This window comes from Suillus discolor (genome assembly GCF_016758755.1).
Source record: "Suillus discolor strain FC423 chromosome Unknown F5147scaffold_154, whole genome shotgun sequence".
Classification (NCBI taxonomy): Eukaryota; Fungi; Basidiomycota; class Agaricomycetes; order Boletales; family Suillaceae; genus Suillus; species Suillus discolor.
In genome coordinates this window covers 19,200-36,016 of record NW_024541401.1, presented here as the reverse complement: position 1 = coordinate 36,016, position 16,817 = coordinate 19,200, and the positions used below count along the sequence as shown (strand labels likewise).

Below are 16,817 nucleotides of genomic sequence, written 5' to 3'. Positions count from 1 at the left end.
GAAGCCCGCCTCATGGACGCTATCTCTGACTCATGTAGATAAGCAGATTAGAACCCAGCTTTAGGCTGAGCTTAGATACGAAGAGTAGCCTTATATAAGGTCGAAGATTAACAGTAGACGTTCCTTACTTTAATCTTACTAGGTTTACCCTTGAACTCCTTGTGCCGCTAAAGCTACCTGCCCAACATCGACTCGTACCTTCAGTGATGCCTCTCACTGTTTGTAAACACTGCTATCATCTCAGCGTAACCCCTCGTTAACCACCACGAGCTACGTTCGAGTACGCAACCTTTGCTTGTCTGTAAAGGCCGACGACTCTCAGCACTTGGTACCACTGTCGTGGTTGTCGCTGTTTAGATCATCCTAGTTGCACACGACCGTTTGTCATAACACATCTAGTGCACAACAGCTTCTCCATCCGAATGAGGACCTTCCCGCTGTAGTCGGAGACCTGTACTTACACACCAACACCCGCTCTGGAACCACATATATATGGATCCTGCATCCTGATGAGGGCTGGGTCCCTGTTAAACGAGGTTGCGACCATCCGGTTCAGACTGCACCTAGGAGGCGTTTACGAATTCGCAAAGATGGTGACCCAAGCTGGGTCACAATTCGATCATTAATTTCAATGCAGTCAAGAGAACACCATCGTTGATGTAAGGCTGATAGGAAAGTTGTTATAGTGGTAGAATTGCTCAAATGCTCCATCCTTACTATATGTAGATGTTCGAATTTTCAATTTATTCGGTTGCCTTGCTGGATTTTATATTTGTCTGGATCAGCCATGCAAACTTACACCGCAAACTGCCGCCAGGCTCTGGTATAGCTCTGAACTTCAGATATCTGCCACAGGGTTTTCTCGCAGCCTGTGTGAGAGGACTTGCTTACAAATGCGATTGGCTAGCACTATTCGAAAAAAGTGATCTGAGCAGGAATCGAATATGGTCCCTCATAGGCATTGCTGGTCCAAACCCTGTCCTCAAATGTTGGTAGTCTAATAAACAAGACATCCTTGCTTTGTTTTGAAGTTATCATCTGGAAAAAGCAATTCGGGTCGTAGTGCCACACCTGTAGGATTCAAAATTGAAATAGGTATGCAAGACAGGAAACAAACTGTAGTGACAAAACAAAGTTTGATTGAATGTAGAGATAATTTTTACTTTACTCTGTTAAAAAAACAAGCATAAAACAAAATCAGTTTCCTTTTTGTCACAAAATCAAAATTTGACCAAAGTCGACATTGACAGTCAACAGTCAACAAGTCAACAGGTCAATCAATATTGACTGGCACATAGATTGACTGTTGACTGTTGACTGTCAATGTCAACTTTGGTCAAATTTTGATTTTGTGACAAAAAGGAAACTGATTTTGTTTTATGCTTGATTTTTTTAACAGACTAAAGTAAAAATTATCTCTACATTCAATCAAACTTTGCTTTGTCACTAAAATTTGGTTTTTTCATGATGTATTAGAGAAAGAAAAGTGGGAGTGTAGGAAGAGAACAAGGTGATATAAATGAAAACTTGCCTAGAATTTGTTCAGAATGAAAGTAGCATGTTGCTTTCAATTACAGATACAATTCTCTCAGTTTAATTCTAATGACAGAAGAATACACACAGTGTTATTGCTGTTAAAATTAACTTACAATGAAAGCTTGAAAGTTATTAAAAATGTGATGACAATGGAGCTGTAAGGCAAAATGAGGTCAAAAACTTACAACAGAACAAATATAATATCTGATCACAAAGTGCAGACAGGCTGGACACAATTTTCATGTGGAAACACACCTCAAGTTGATATAAAGTAGGACAAATGTTGACAAAATTCTAATTGTTATCATAATTTTATGCAAGAATTAATGGTGATCTCAGTTTGTCTAAGATCACACTTTGTTCAACATTTGATACATGGGAAAATAGGTCTCTGCCCCCAGTGTATATCGGTCAGTACACCCGCCTGTCAACAAGCAGCCCGCAGGAGAGCGGAGCTCGATTCTCCGTCAGAGAGACATTTTTGCACTTCAATAAAGTGATAAAGGTATGTTTGCAGATGTAACTTGTTTCTACATACTTAAATAAATGAATACTAGGTTTATGATGGATGGTTTAGTAGCAGTCTGAGGAACGACGTATTGCGTAGGTTGTCGAACAGATGGATGTGGTCCCGATACGCATCAGCTTTTGCCGTCACTCTGGTACTATTGGCACTGGGTATCGACATGAGGTCCACTACTGTCATTTACTAGTAAGTGAGTTTACAGTTTTTCAATTTGCAATTTCGCTCTTGTGTGTCTTGGGTCCACTTTGTTGTTACACCAGTAGAATCTATACATATCTGTGACCTGATCCGGTGTGCACTGATAATAAGGGGAGATTCCGGACATCATACATGTGTCCTGGGCGTCTAATGATACACGAAGCACAAAAAGGTCCGGTACACGCACCTCTCAAACTTAGTTTAAGATTCAGGACGCCCGCATTTTCTAGCAAGTTGTGCTCAACACCATCCACCTCGAGCAGAATGACGGAAGCAGAACACCCCATCATTCGAATCACCACCCCCGGTCAAACATTTCAAGGTCATGGAAATAGTCTCTTTGTAGTCGCAGTCTTTCCCAATAGACGCCGTATGGTGACGGCCTCGTATGACAAGACACTTCTGTTGGAATCCAAGACAGCCGAAGGACGGAAGGCCAAAGGAGGGAAAGCCGAGAGAGAGAGAGAGCAAGCGGCCGAAGTTTAGGCACAGGGGGAGAAGTGGATAGCGAGCGCATCCAAAATGGGCAATGGCGAGCGACGTGTCGACGTCGGCTCGAGCCCTACAATGTTTCAGTTTATTTTTTCCTTTATATCAAGTTCCTGGCGCACTCACCTTATAAGCGCCACCCCAAACGTTGTAGCATCTCAGTCTTCAATCCAAATACTGAGATGTAAGTGATTAGAGTTGTATATCGTTTACAAAAGGCTAACGTACCGTAGTCGTACCTTTTGTCTAGGTAGATGTTCCGTTAACGGAGTCTTCAATCCGAATACTGAGATTCGTACCTTTTGTCTAGTCTAGTCTAGCCTCTGAGCCTCCCATTCGACGTAAACCTCCATAACTTCGTCTTTGGGACTTAGAAGACGGTGTTGTACTGAAGATAATGGAGGAGCATTCCGGACCAGTGAATGGACTTGCAGTATCAAGAGATGGGAAATGGATAGCAAGCGGTGATTATGGTGGAAAGGTCATAGCCTGGAACAGAGACGGCGAATCTCTCACCCAGCCCATCAAAGTCCACTCCCAAAGGATATCGTCGCTCGACTTTTCCCCAGACAGCACATTGCTAGCGAGTGGCTCATATGACACCACGGTGGAGCTCTGGAACACCAAAACATGGCAGGTGCAAGGAAATCCAATCAGTTGTGGTGCTCAAGTTCTCTATGTTCGGTATTCACCATCTGGTGAACATCTTGCCATCGCAACCTCATCAAATATCCAAATATGGAATCCAGGCAAGAGGGATTGCATCGCAAAGTTCCAGGGTCACTCTGTGTATGGAGCATGGAATCGGTCATTAGTGTGGACACCTGATGGCAAACAGCTTCTTTCGGCTGGTACTCATGCTGATCCCACCATAAGGATCTGGGATTCATCGACCTGGAAGCAGGTCGGTGAGCCCTGCAAGGGCCATGCTGCGACTATCCCCATGATTGCCTTCAACCCTGCCGGCACTCTTTTTGCGTCCACGTCTAGTGACCGCCAGCATCAGTAAATTCACACATTTCTTGGCAGACCTTTTTTCGAAAATTAAAACTTATTTTTAACTTATTGACACTTATTCACCTTTATTCACTTGGCTGTTTGTTTTCACAAGTCAAAAAAGGAAGTGTATGACACACAAGTGCCGAAAAGTAGCATAAGATCAAAAAAGTCAGTTCAAGTATTCGAAACAGAAATAAGTACAGCAAGTAAATAAGTAGTTCAACTTGGTATGTAACCTGCGGCAGGTAGTAACTCATGACCCATGTATTCATGTACTAGACATATGGGTGTAGGTACAATGTATATCAGTAGTAGCAACACAATAACGAGATCGACAGACTCACGAACTGTGAACAGTGGGAAATGACTTGGATCAGCGTGGCTTGAGCTCGAAGGGGGATCGACAGACTCATGAACTGCGAACAGCAGGAAACGACTTGGATCAGCATGGGTCTTGCTCGAAGGGGGATCGACAGACTCACGAACTGTGAACAGCAGGAAACGACTTAGATCAGCATGGGTCTTGCTCAAACGAGGATCGACACACTCACTTCCTGCGAGCGGTGGCAATGACTTGGATCAGCGTGGCTCGAACTCGAACAAGGAGGGTGCTGGAGGGCGCCAGGTATGGGTGCTGGAGGGTGCAGTCAGGCATGGTTGGATTGGGAGGATGCGAGAGATGTGCCGGGGGGTGTGTGGAGGGCTGCAGTTAGCAAAAATTGAAAGAACAATTGATAGATGCACGTACAGTACCCAAACCCAAACTATACAAACCGATTCCTTCAATCTGCATGAAGCTAAAGTCAGTATGACAAAGATGGGCGCATGCAGTTTCAGGATTTGTCAAAAATGAGCGCTGTGAACCATCACGCGTCACGTGTCATATTTGAACCACGTCAGTTTTTCACACGAAGTTCACTCTCAACGTTAACGTTCAACCTTGTCTGACTCTCAATCTAACTTCCATGCATCATCTCACATACCTCCATACCTCAGTGTCTGAAACTTCACTCTCATGGTCTCGCACCCTTTCGCACACCTCCCAGTAAGTTTTTTTATTTGTTTTTTTTCCATTTTACTAAAAATGTCTGTGTCTGAAACTTCGCCCGTCCTTTTGCATGGCCTCCAAGTAAGTTTTTATTTATTTGTTGTATTTTCTTTTACTAATAATGTCTGCTTGCCTCAGCATCTGAAACTTCGCCCGTCCTTTCATGTACCTCCAAGTAAGTTTTTTTTCATTTTTTTAAATTTCCCTTGACTAATAATGTCCGCTTGCCTCAGTGTCCAAACTTCGCCTGTCCTTTCGCATACCTCCAAGTAAGTTTTTTTCATTTGTTTTACTTCCTTTTATTAATAGCGTCTGCTTCATTGCAGTCTGCCGCTTGCCTCATGTGCCGTCTGCCTTGTATGCCGCCTTTCATTCCTCGCATCCCGCCTTTCACCCTCTTCAAAATTTGCTGCTGCTGGCTCCCCATTCTTTGAGTTCGTTTCTGCATCTAGTCGCCACTGCCACAAGTAGTTGTATTGTTTCCCCACTAGTACTTAGTAGTCCTATCATGTAATTATCCTTGAATGCAATATTTTGTCATTTTTGTCGAAACAAGTGTGAAATAAGTAGCCCCAACTTGCACTACTTGCAATGTGGGCTATTTTACAAATAAGTGCCAAAAAAGCCAACAAAAAGTTTGAAAAAAGTCGAAGTCAAGAGGAGGCATCTACTTTTTCGACTTAAATTGCCTTGTGGCAAGTTGATGGCAAGTTGGTGTCACCGTTCTTATGAATGACTTTTCCGCTCCTTTTTTGGAATTACCCGGCAGCAAGTTGCAAAAAAAGGAAGTTCAAGCAATGTGTGAATTTACTGATGAGGTTTACCTTTGGCGGCTCTCGGATCAACAAACCGTTGCCATATTCAAACACACCGAAGAGATGCATTGTGCCGCCTTCTCCATGGATGGCAAGTACATCCTGAGTGGAGGAAAAGATTTAATGATCTCGAAGTGGGAAGTACCTTCGCTAGAGGATGTTCTCGAGGACCAGGCAGCAGATGTAAGATTCTGTTCATTTTTCATCCCTTTTTCATCTTATTTCTCCGAGGATGCATTACAGAAAGACACTTTGAAGGAACATGAGGCAAATAATGCGAGTTCTTGTTCTTTGCTCATCTCCTTGCTTATTGATCCTCAATCTCGATGCCAATGCTCGACAGCCTGAATGCGAAGTATGTTTCTAGCTTTTACGCCTACCACTTAATTTGACCATGCATAATGCAGATCCTTACCATCAGCACGATAGCCCGCGATGCATGCATAGCCGGAGACTTGCTCACTGCTGACAAAATGTTAACACACGACATCGCCGCCGATGACAATGACTACAACTCTTATGCAAATCGCTCGTTTGTTATGGCGAGAAAAGCCAACTGGGACCGCGCACTTGATGATGCATTAAAAGTGACATTATTCTCGTCGTGGTTCCTTTAAAACTGGCTAATTTGTACGATCATATAGAGTATCAGTATTCAGCCATCCTTGATCGGGTGTATCTCCAATGGCATCGCCCACTGTGGAAAACGACAGTTCCAGGATGCGATGAAAGCATTTGACCTCGCATTCATGTACGTGGACGCGGACTTGGACTTGAATAAAACCCGTCTCCTACTCTTGATCAAGGTACGTCAATTGTGTCTCATGTACTCGCTACTCACACGACAGCTGTCAGGCCATCGCCCTTTTCAATGCAAATCAACATGACGAGGCAATTTCACGCGTCCAACAGCTAGCTACCACTCGTCCCAATCCAAATTCTCTTGCCTGTGGTATCGTAGAAGTGAATGTTCCTGACACGGTCATCTCCACATTCATGTATCGATGCTGATTTTGCGAACCTCGCATTTCAGGCTTATCTACACGTCCAAGTGGGAATGAATGCATTAGAGGACGCGCATCACAACGAAGCGGTTGGCCACTTCACTGCTGCTGTCAACACTATTGATTTCTCATCTATGTCGGCCATCCATCCTAGATATGATGTCTTCGTGGTGGTAAGTTGATCGCAATGCAACTAGAAATCATTTTGATGCCTCACTGTGCTTCTTGTAGTTATTCGGGTGGGACCTTCAGTCCTTGTGGCAAAACGCACACAGGAATTGGTGCCGTGCGTTCCTTCTGGCAGGTAGACTTCCAGAAGCCATCAAAGCATACCGATACATGATGGATAGGGCTGATGAGGCTACAAAAGCATGCTGCCTTGATTGGTCCACTGGCAAGTCTTCGTAATATCAACCACGCATAATTCTCAACCTCATTTTACTCAGCTTTCAAGCAAGATTGCAGCAAGATCTATGCTGCCGCCGGAGTGACTGACCTCGCTGTGGGCGGAAATGAAGCCCTCGCTGCGGGAAATTACGATAAGGCTATCGAGCTTTACTCTGCAGCGATCGATCTCGACTTTGCAACCCATACCACCTTTGCGAACCGCAGTAAAGCGAGGTCGGGGAAAATGCTATGGAACGCTGCACTCCTCGATGCGGAAAAGGTGGGATGACAGTTACCGTTTCGTACTCAACGCTAATTTTGGTGATACGCAGGTCATTGAACTCGACCCTTCATCTTACTTTGGATATCAGTTGAAGCATGCGGTACTTCATGACGCACATCGATATGACGAAGCCATTGAGGCGCTCAAAACCATGCTCTCCAAGTTGGAAAGTGCTGCCGATACGGAAACAACAAGTATGCCTCAAATCACACATCTTTCAAACATTGTTGACTCTCTGTCCAGACTTGCGCCAACAGTATATTAGTCCATCCGAAGCAGAACATGCTATTGAAGACAGCATTAAGGCTCAGCTCGACGACGCCCCGCACCGTCTAATCAACACCTCCACTGGGCGCTTATGCAATAGAGAGACCCAAATCGATGCCTTCAAAGCGAGCACGGAGTACAAGGAGCTTTTGTCATCCACACTGAAGGATGCAGATCTCCCAATGCAGCGCATCCGAGACGTGATGGCGATGTACTTCCGTTATGTCATGCTATCGCATAGGTGGGAAGGGAAGGAGCCATTGCTGCATGACATCCAGAACAAGGTGGTGTACGACTTGGATCCAGTCGGCGGCATCGCGAAGTTGCAGTCATTCTGCAAAACTGCTCGTAATAAAGGGTATCGCTGGGCATGGATCGATACCTGTTGCATTGACCAGACGAACAATGTCGAGGTCGAACAATCGGTCAACTCCATGTTTGTCTGGTATCGCCACTCAACACTCACCATCGTCTACCTGTCGGATGTTGCAACTTCATCGCAGCCTGGAGCACTCGCAAGTAGCGTTTGGAACATGCGAGGATGGACAGTTCAAGAATTCCTGGCTTCAATGTTTGTACTCTTTTACCAGAAGGATTGGTCATTGTATCTCGACGATCGCTCTCCCAACCACAAAGATTCTCTTGCAATCATGCAGGAGATGGGAGATGCGACAGGCATAGATGCACGAACCCTTGTTGCCTTCCGTCCGGGGATGAGAAATGCCCGGGAGAAACTCCAATGGGTGTCAGCGCGTGTTACCACGTTGCAGGAAGATATTGCATACTCATTGTTTGGTATCTTCGGCGTCAACCTACCTGTCATTTATGGCGAGAAGAAGCAAAAGGCACTAGGGAGGCTCTTGCAGGAGGTCGTAGCTCAGTCGGGCGACATCAGTGCCCTGGACTGGGTCGGAAAATCATCCGAGTTCAATAGCTGTCTACCGGCCAACATCACTTCATACACAGCTCCGCCGTGCACCCTGCCATGCCTGTCTGAAGATGACATTCAGACATCAATCTCCTCGCTCCGACAAGTCATGGCTGTAGATTTGGTCCTAAAAATTTACGCCCGACTTGACAACTTGAGCGCGCCTCGTTTCGGGAACTGCAGACTGCATCTTCCTTGCATCGCATTTCGTATCACAGCAGTCAAACGGAATCGCGCTGAAGACCAAGAGATATATAAAGTCAAGGCCGACGGGCTAGATGACCTGCTGATCACCACAAATGACAAGCTGAATCAATTCTCATCACCACGACCCACCATGCAGACATTGTTGCTCGTTCGTCCTTGGAATCGTTACCTCCTCGAGCTTCCTAACTTCTCAGAGCCGTCTGGCTTGGTAGAGCTGCCTGACGTTGATGACGACATGGAGAGCGGGGAAGGTTATCGGTCTGCGCCCGGGTCTCCATTACAGAATTCGCCTCGCGAGTTTCCTGAAGCACAGGAGTCAGTCGATTCGGAACTGAGCGATCGAGCCTTGCGATTGATCGTTCATCTTAAACAGCCTTTTAGCGCGTTTTTGCTAGCGCATCAGCGCGGCGGAGAATACAAGAGGATCGCGTCAGATTATGGTATTATTGCGCAAGTCAAAGATATTTCTTCTATTCCGGACATGATCAAGACGCTAGAGATACTGTAGCGACATGCATTTTGGGTGTTATTTATATCAATAATCCACATCTCTGTCCGAAGATGAGATTCAGACTTCGGTCTCCTTACTGCGAAACACCGAGGCCAAGGAATCAGCTTCAAAGCTTTATACCCTTCTCGATCAGATGAACGCTCCTCGTTTCGGGAACTGCAGACTGCATCTGCCTTGCATAGCATTTCGTGTAACAGCAGTGAAACGGAGTCATAGTACTCAAGACCAAGATTCACACGGCGCGTGTGAGGTCAAGGCAGACGGTCTTCATAACCTGCTAATCATCACGGAGGACAAACTGATTCTGTCCTCCTGGACATTTTCCACACGGCAGATGTTCTTACTCGTCCGTCTAGTGCTGCCGTGGTCCGGTTCTGCAAAATCTTCGAACCCCAAACCGGACCACAGAGAACAGTTCTCTGTGGTCTGGTTCGGTTTTTTTCTGGTCCGAACTCGAACCGAACCCGAAAATTTTCAGTGGTGAGCGTGAAAAAAAAATCATTGAAAGACTAGTTTACACATCAAGTAGCTACTCCAATGACATGGCTACATATGACTCTATGCCTCTGTAGCCACTGATCCAAGAGCTAACTGATTCGATCTATACAAATGGTGAGAATGAAATAAAACACAATAACAACCAATGCTTACCGTCGATGTTAGTGGGTAATGTGAACCTGCGGCGTCTGATCCAGACAAGCAATTTGAAGTAAGCTGCCTTGTAAGGCACGCATCAGTGAGAGTGTTTGTTAGAATTGAAATCATTTTACCTCCGTCGTCAGCGAAGGAAGACATTCAGGACAATGAGAGAGGTACGTGCGGTTTGAGTCGTGCCTCCATTCTCAGATGTTGCCATCACCTTTTTTTATACACAGAACAGGGAGAAAACACCTGCGTGTCTCGAGTGAGAGGCGGCGGGTGAGAGACAGCAGGGTGAGAGACGGTGGGCGAGATACAGCTAGCACGCCGAAGTGAGATAGTATCACGGCCACCGGAAAAAATGTGTTCGACAGCAACAGCTGAGCCTGGAATAGCGAGAATATCATGAGCCAGATGTGAGAGGTCATTGAGGTATGTTGGGAGTGGGCAGCGCACCTTGTTCGTCTCCTCGACAACTTTCTTTCTCCCATTCCTCTTCTCCTTTCTCTTTCCCCCGGCGTCTTCCTTTCTCCTTCACCAAAGTGTTGTCCGCATTCGCCTTAGCCACACCAGCATTTGCTGGCGTGTGCTGGGCACATGGGCTAGACACTGGTTGTTGCTGGAGTGGGGTAGTGGTTGCAGCAAGTGGTGGTGGTGGTGGCGGCATGGTTACATGGGATCGTGATCTCCTCGAGCCGCCTGATTTTGCGGAGCTGTTTGGCTTGGCAGGGTTGCCTGACATTGCAGACAACACACAGCGAGGAATATTGGTCTGCGCCTGTGTTTATGCGTATAGATCTATTACAGGATGATGGTACCCCTTAAGTTCGAACAGATGGGCACGTGCGTTGCGTAGAAACTCCTCGAACATCAATAAGCAGGAGCTCGCCAGTGTTCTATTATCGAACCCAAATCATATATCGTCATCATGATGGTAGTCGACTGCACCAGGAGAGAATGTGCATGATAGCCCACCGTACTGTGTATTTCTCGCACAAGCTGCTTCATAATGACATCAATCCGCTTTCCATCTGTCTGCACGTGAATGATCCAAGTGATGAGAGTGTCATACTGTTTTGGAATGGGGACGGAACACCTCCAATACGCCAAGCGATGCTCTGCGGCTGGAGATTCGCAAAACACATGGACCCTGATCACAAGAAGACAAGTTTCTATAGATTCTCGGTGAGACCTCTGAGGACCTATGTTATTTCAGCCACTAGAGGTTTTGTAGGAATACTTAGCAACAGAAATATTGTGGCACAAGAGTTGTTCGCCACGACGAAGACATGATTTGGAATCGTTCCTCTGGGTCATGCTTTCCATTTGCATCAATTTTGTCGGGCCTTATAGCCAAAAACGCACGGTACTACCTAGCTGCGTACCAACTGGCTGCAGCCAGATTGCCTGCCTTCCCATCGCCTAGACATATCTCAGGAGAGATTCCAGGTGGAGGACTGGTCTTCCACGTGCAGTGCGTGCTTTTCAGAGTACTTCAACCATCCGCCTATTGTGAAAGGTCTTGCAAATCTCGCCTCAAAGCTATCGCCTCCAGGCTCCTTGAAAATTAAACCCAATGGCAGCAAGTCTGCCACTTTCCCGGAAAATCCTGTCACGCACAATGACATGATCTTAGTGCTGAAAGATATTGTAGCAGAGCTCCCAGTAGAACAAGCACCGTCGGAAGATGATGTCCGAAAAGCAAGGGAAAGATATAGAAGTATACAGAGTTCAGTATCTTACCGTGCTCCAAATATCTACAACTGATCGCTATCGCCGATCACATAGATGAGATAATCACACATCGGTGGTTTCGGAGTTTTGACATGAGCAAGATTTGAATCAAAATGGGTTTGATAAATAAAGGATTTCCACTTTGAATTTTGAGTGGAGAACAAGATGAAATTTGAATGAACGGTGAGATGGCAATACAAAGTGACACATTTTACCGCACATTTTGAGTCTTGACTAATATTTGGGGTTTTCAGCCAGGAAAAATTACCATGCAATATGTAAAATTTGTGATAAAGGTAAATAAAAACTTTTGAATGAGAAAAAATGTTATGCAAAATATTATATAATAACTGGTGTTTCCCCATAGCAGTTAAACTCAAATTTTTCTGACATTAAAATGTAATAAGGAAAAATGCCAAGTTTTATGCATGGGAAAACAACATGGGCACCCAGCGGGCATTCATCGCACATTCATCGCACATTCATAAGAGCGCTAAGCAAGCATTCATCACGCATTCCTGAGGGATTTGATGGGCACTCAGTATTATGACAATGATACAGTAAGGTATTACATAGTGATGCGTGACTGTTCTACAAGACAAATCTGATCAAAGCGCAAATTGATAAACACTGATGGAGTAACTGCGATATCCACAGTGTTCTTCTTGAGGAAACACTTAGCTACATTAAAGACACAACCGCGATAACTTCCGTCGAGAACAATACACTGTTGGTTTTTTTTGCGCGGAGGGGCTGGGCTCAAATCCGTGGCAGGTATGTGATAGTGCTGAATCGCAGCACCTGCAGTATTTGACGAGCAGAATACTGCAACACAGCCTTCGGAGGCGGGTCCATTCTGACCGAGGAAGGGATCAAGACAAGCCGTTGATACGAATCGATTGTGCAGTCTGCCTCCCATGAAGGAGGGAGAAACTTTCAACATCGCGTGATAAGTGGTGAACTTGGACAAAAATTCCTTGCTCATCAACCATGCTAGCAGGCCTACAATCAAATAAGTGGATGCTACAGGGGTTTTGTTAGAGGACTCACTCTTTTCGGTTTTTTCCGTTCTAGCGTGAAGCATGTCATTGATATCGACAGTCCAGGGGTCGGCAGTCTGTGATGGATTGAGGCTAGAAGGGTTACCGGCCATGCCCAGATCCTCGGAGCTAGCGCCCCAGTTGGTCCACGTGATTGATGACGGATTTGCAATAGAAGCTGACGAACTTGAGACAACCTTTTCAGGGGGGGGTGACGCTTCTCAGTTGCGGGACCAAGTAAGATCTTCTCCGCATCTCGCAAAAAGATAACATGTCGGGTCCTTCGAGCATGGCGCCGTTCAACCTCATGCCATACCTAAATACATGTGACATCGATTCATGCAAACATGTGCGTATCACTTACCTGGTAGCAACGTCCTTGAGCTGAATCTTAGTGTGCTGCTGTCCATGCAGGGCAACGGTGCAATCCGTGGAGTTGAAACTGTACAACGTGGCTCGGTAGCCCTTACGGCCACCTCCAATAATGAAAACTTCTTGCCCAATGTCCTTCTTGAAAGAATCCAGGCTGACGTTGTACACTTTGATCACGAATCCAATGGGAACGTGAACCTGTCAGAAGTCAGGGAAGTCAGACATGCGTAAGTCGAGAAGAATTAGTACTGACGAGCGAGTGGTCGATCTCAGAGAGTAGAGTCAAGCAAGTGTTTGGAAAGTCAACGCTTCGCACGACCCCTTTCGCGGGATACTCTGGCCCACGGGCGACTCTCACGACATCTCCAGGCTTACGCAAGCACAGTTGATTTGAGGAAAGCTTGGTTCCACCCAGATTGTAGGTGGAGTTGTATGTCGTCAGCATGAGGGCAGACAACATGTTCTAGGCAATCACGGTGGACCTTTTTAAGTAGAAGACCCATATAATACCTCTCTCCATTGTATTTGCACCCTATGACTTCTTCGCCATGATTGATGTCGGAGACCGCGTCTTCGTTCGGAAGGCGGGATCGGTCCAGTAATGACCGAGACCCTCGAGGCATGGGATAAGGGAGTTCCCGTGGGGGAACTAAAACTGCGACCACATCGTTTGGTAAGTCAGAGTCGAAGACTTGGGCTATATCGCCCTTGTATTTGTCATGTTTAAACCTTACCCACGCTGGGTTGGGGAATTGTCTGCAAGACCGCTTGACTGCCTCACATTCTTCATCCGATATACGATCATATCGTTTAACGGCGAGGTGGAGTGAGAAAGGGAGGGATTCGGAGATGGTTTTAGGGCTGTCTGCTACCACATAGAGCTGCCCCGCTAACCAAGCTGACACCATGACGCAGAAGTTCTCCTTCCGGAGGTGTTCAGCAATATAGTCTGTAACATTTCCTGTGACGGATGAGTGATGAGTGATAAATGATAATATTGTTGGAAAGACTTACGGTGGACATGAAGAAGATACATCCTCCCATCATGCGATCGAGCCGAAGCCGAAGCCACCAAGCCAGGTATCGAGTAGGGAAGAACTTGGTGATCTAGCAGCGAGTTGCGCTGTGTATCCTTGAATCTATTCGCGAGGCTATTGATCACCGCAGTGAACCTAGTTGCCGATGATGACCCTGGTAAGTGTGTAACCTTCCACGCATCATTGTCGTCCCCACCCTTCCCATCATCGTTGTCTTCATCTTTCCCATCCTCGTCGTCGTCGTCATCCTCCCCCTCATCCTCCTCATCTTCTTTTCCTGCATACAGATCAAGATAGGGATTTGGTAACTGCAGATACTGTTCAGTAGATATAGATAAAGGTACATTTCACTTACCTTGGCGGGTCTATGCGAAGGTCGAACGTGCGCCTGGGACAATCGCCTGTCTGGAACTTTGGGTGCACAAGGAGCTTGAGACATGTGCTTTGCCTTGACAACACGAAGGTTATCCAAAGCGACAGTGTTATCACCGTCACCGGAGAACAACATATCTCAGGCTTCCTTCCATTCATTTTCAGAATATTGATTGCTGAGGTACGCTAGAAAGGCTTCCTCCATCCGAGGATATGTCATATCGGTCGTAAGAAACTCCTCCAAAATTCTCCATGCACGCTCATCCGCCAGGGGTGCTGTCTGACTTCCTGTAACATGCGTCAATAACGAGATCGACAATATCATATCACGAACAATACTCACCTTCATCCATTCTGATGCGCTTCCCCGTAGGTGCGTCATCACTTGACGCAGCACATTTGGACATTGTTATAATTTAGTTCTACATCATTGGCTTCAGTGTCATTACATAGCAATCTTAGAAATGACATACAATGTATTCAGTCTATACGTCGAAAGTCTATGCTAAGTTCAAAATATCTGTTATGTTATCATCAAGGTAGTGGTAGCGGAAAGAAAATCATGCAGGTGCAAGTTCGATATTTATAGTGAACGACTTAATGTGGATTAGCTTATCATTGTGAAAACCCACGAATTTGTGGATGAATGCAACATTCTATTGTATGAAGGACAATTGTGGACCTTGTACTTTTGCTTACAGTGTTCAGTCCCGCCCGCTGATATATATAATCAGCAAAAGCGTGCTTGCCTGCACGAATATATAATGGGAGATCATCGATCATCATGTGCTACATAATCACAAGTACTACGTAGTCAAATAAGTCGGAGGAAAGAAGGGCAATATCAAGAAGAACGGCCATGATATAGAGAATGACTGGCAAAATTGAAACCCAGCTGGCTGGCGCGATTATGTAAACCGACCGCTTCAGTAATTCTCCGGCAGAGTTTGATTATGTAGTCCTTCACTATATAACACTTCTTCCAAACTTCGAAGTGCTTGTTTAGCTACGTACATGTAGAATTTGACTTAGCATGGAATGTACTTTGTACTTTGTGCTCTATGATACATAATTCCTTAATTCCCGAGAATAATCACAGCCTGTGTCTCCTTGTCATGCGCCTTCATTTTAGAACTTACTACAGTCGTTCCCGGTCCAGTAGTACGTTGCGTGTTTTCATTCAAACTTCCTACAATTTCTCCTCGGTCTTCAATATATTGCTTCAGGACACAGATGTCATCATTTGTCAGCTCATGCGGTCGAGTGCCCCAGTGTTGCCAAATATGTCCGAGCGACACGAATGAGCTCGCTGATGTGTTCATTATCATATGTTGGCTGATAAGCTACATCGTGGTAAGTCTGTGTGCAGCTTAACATTAGATCCAACTTATGACATTGCTAATGTATATCAACAGAGCCATTGCGATGGTTAGCTGAACAATTCCCCACGCGAAGTGTTTGAGTGCGGTTCCTAGGCGATGTGGGGTCGCATGATTGTCCCGTTGGCGACTCCAGATGGAGATAATGGCCTCTGCATCATTCTGTGATGTTGCCCCAACAATTACACTATAATGTGCGTCATCGTAGGTCTTACAATCTGTTAGACATATGTCATCTAATTCATGGAAAGAGCATACTGTCACAGTTTGCACTCGCGCCTTGTTTGCATGTTTTAACACTTGCTTAAGTGTACCCTTGTTCTTGTCAAAAACGTAGATGACTCCTGCGTCACTGCCTCCAACCACTACGTCCATATTTTCGCCAAACATTACCTGCTTAGGAAATGTCTTGACAGGGTTGGTATGGTAGGTTCGGATGCACGCTCCGTCGTCCAGTCGGTGCAAGCTGAATCCGTTCATCACATTGTCGATGAGGAATAATGTTTGAGTGATGTCTACGGAGGCATGTCCGCTTTGGTGAAATTGTAAGGAACGCCAACTATATCCAATTATATCACTGACATCAGCGGTCCAGCATTGTGTGTAGCAACAATAACTCCATCCGTGCCGCGGAGCTGATGCCTAGTACATAGTCAGAATCATTTTGAGGATAGCTATATTGACCTACACCTCTCCATCATACATGCCAAAGACCAATATGTGTCGACTGTTGGTGCGATTGAAGTTAATCATGTGTGGGATCGTTGTAGAGAGCTCAATGCTGAAGATAGGAACTAATGGACCCTTGAAGTTAAACGACCAGACTTGAACGTGTTTGTCGCGTGTCCCAGTAGCAATTCAGGTGTCGTTCCCATAATGATCATAGGCAAGACACATAATCTCTTTGCCTGTGCCAATTCTTCTTGATATTTTGGCGTCAAAGTCTTGTAAACCTTTGCCGTGCTGTTGCCAAATGCCAATGAAGCCCAGTCCTGTACCGTAGCACAATGTCTCATGCGTCACCTCTTGGCGGGTGATCCAGCATG

At 45.6% G+C, this 16,817-nt stretch overlaps 5 protein-coding genes across 5 annotated transcripts; 2 read left to right on the top strand and 3 right to left on the bottom strand.

Annotated features, from left to right (window-relative positions):
- Window positions 1-3,967: 3,967 nt before the first annotated feature.
- On the bottom strand, window positions 3,968-4,403 carry F5147DRAFT_659336 (uncharacterized protein; the record flags this gene model as incomplete). Its single annotated transcript, XM_041434575.1, has 3 exons — window positions 3,968-4,023; window positions 4,093-4,253; window positions 4,300-4,403. The coding sequence occupies 3 exons, from the start codon at window positions 4,401-4,403 to the stop codon at window positions 3,968-3,970; spliced, it is 321 nt and encodes a 106-aa protein (XP_041284812.1).
- Window positions 4,404-8,774: 4,371 nt separating this feature from the next.
- On the top strand, window positions 8,775-9,252 carry F5147DRAFT_729582 (uncharacterized protein; the record flags this gene model as incomplete). The annotated part of the gene is made up of 1 exon (XM_041439367.1): window positions 8,775-9,252. A coding segment is annotated over exon 1 (367 nt), but the record flags the coding sequence as incomplete, so codon positions are not given.
- Window positions 9,253-10,709: 1,457 nt separating this feature from the next.
- On the top strand, window positions 10,710-11,637 carry F5147DRAFT_792349 (uncharacterized protein). The gene is made up of 3 exons (XM_041443096.1): window positions 10,710-11,022; window positions 11,215-11,311; window positions 11,357-11,637. The coding sequence occupies exons 1-3, from the start codon at window positions 10,795-10,797 to the stop codon at window positions 11,602-11,604; spliced, it is 573 nt and encodes a 190-aa protein (XP_041284810.1). The 5' UTR covers window positions 10,710-10,794; the 3' UTR covers window positions 11,605-11,637.
- Window positions 11,638-12,139: 502 nt separating this feature from the next.
- On the bottom strand, window positions 12,140-14,799 carry F5147DRAFT_659334 (uncharacterized protein; the record flags this gene model as incomplete). The annotated part of the gene is given in 11 exon segments (XM_041434574.1): window positions 12,140-12,573; window positions 12,622-12,797; window positions 12,883-12,927; window positions 12,976-13,181; window positions 13,237-13,446; window positions 13,466-13,944; window positions 13,998-14,337; window positions 14,376-14,468; window positions 14,510-14,540; window positions 14,578-14,680; window positions 14,736-14,799. The coding sequence occupies 11 exon segments, from the start codon at window positions 14,797-14,799 to the stop codon at window positions 12,140-12,142; spliced, it is 2,181 nt and encodes a 726-aa protein (XP_041284809.1).
- Window positions 14,800-15,768: 969 nt separating this feature from the next.
- On the bottom strand, window positions 15,769-16,524 carry F5147DRAFT_781800 (uncharacterized protein; the record flags this gene model as incomplete). The annotated part of the gene is made up of 4 exons (XM_041442701.1): window positions 15,769-15,981; window positions 16,030-16,303; window positions 16,354-16,413; window positions 16,460-16,524. The coding sequence occupies 4 exons, from the start codon at window positions 16,522-16,524 to the stop codon at window positions 15,769-15,771; spliced, it is 612 nt and encodes a 203-aa protein (XP_041284808.1).
- Window positions 16,525-16,817: the final 293 nt, after the last annotated feature.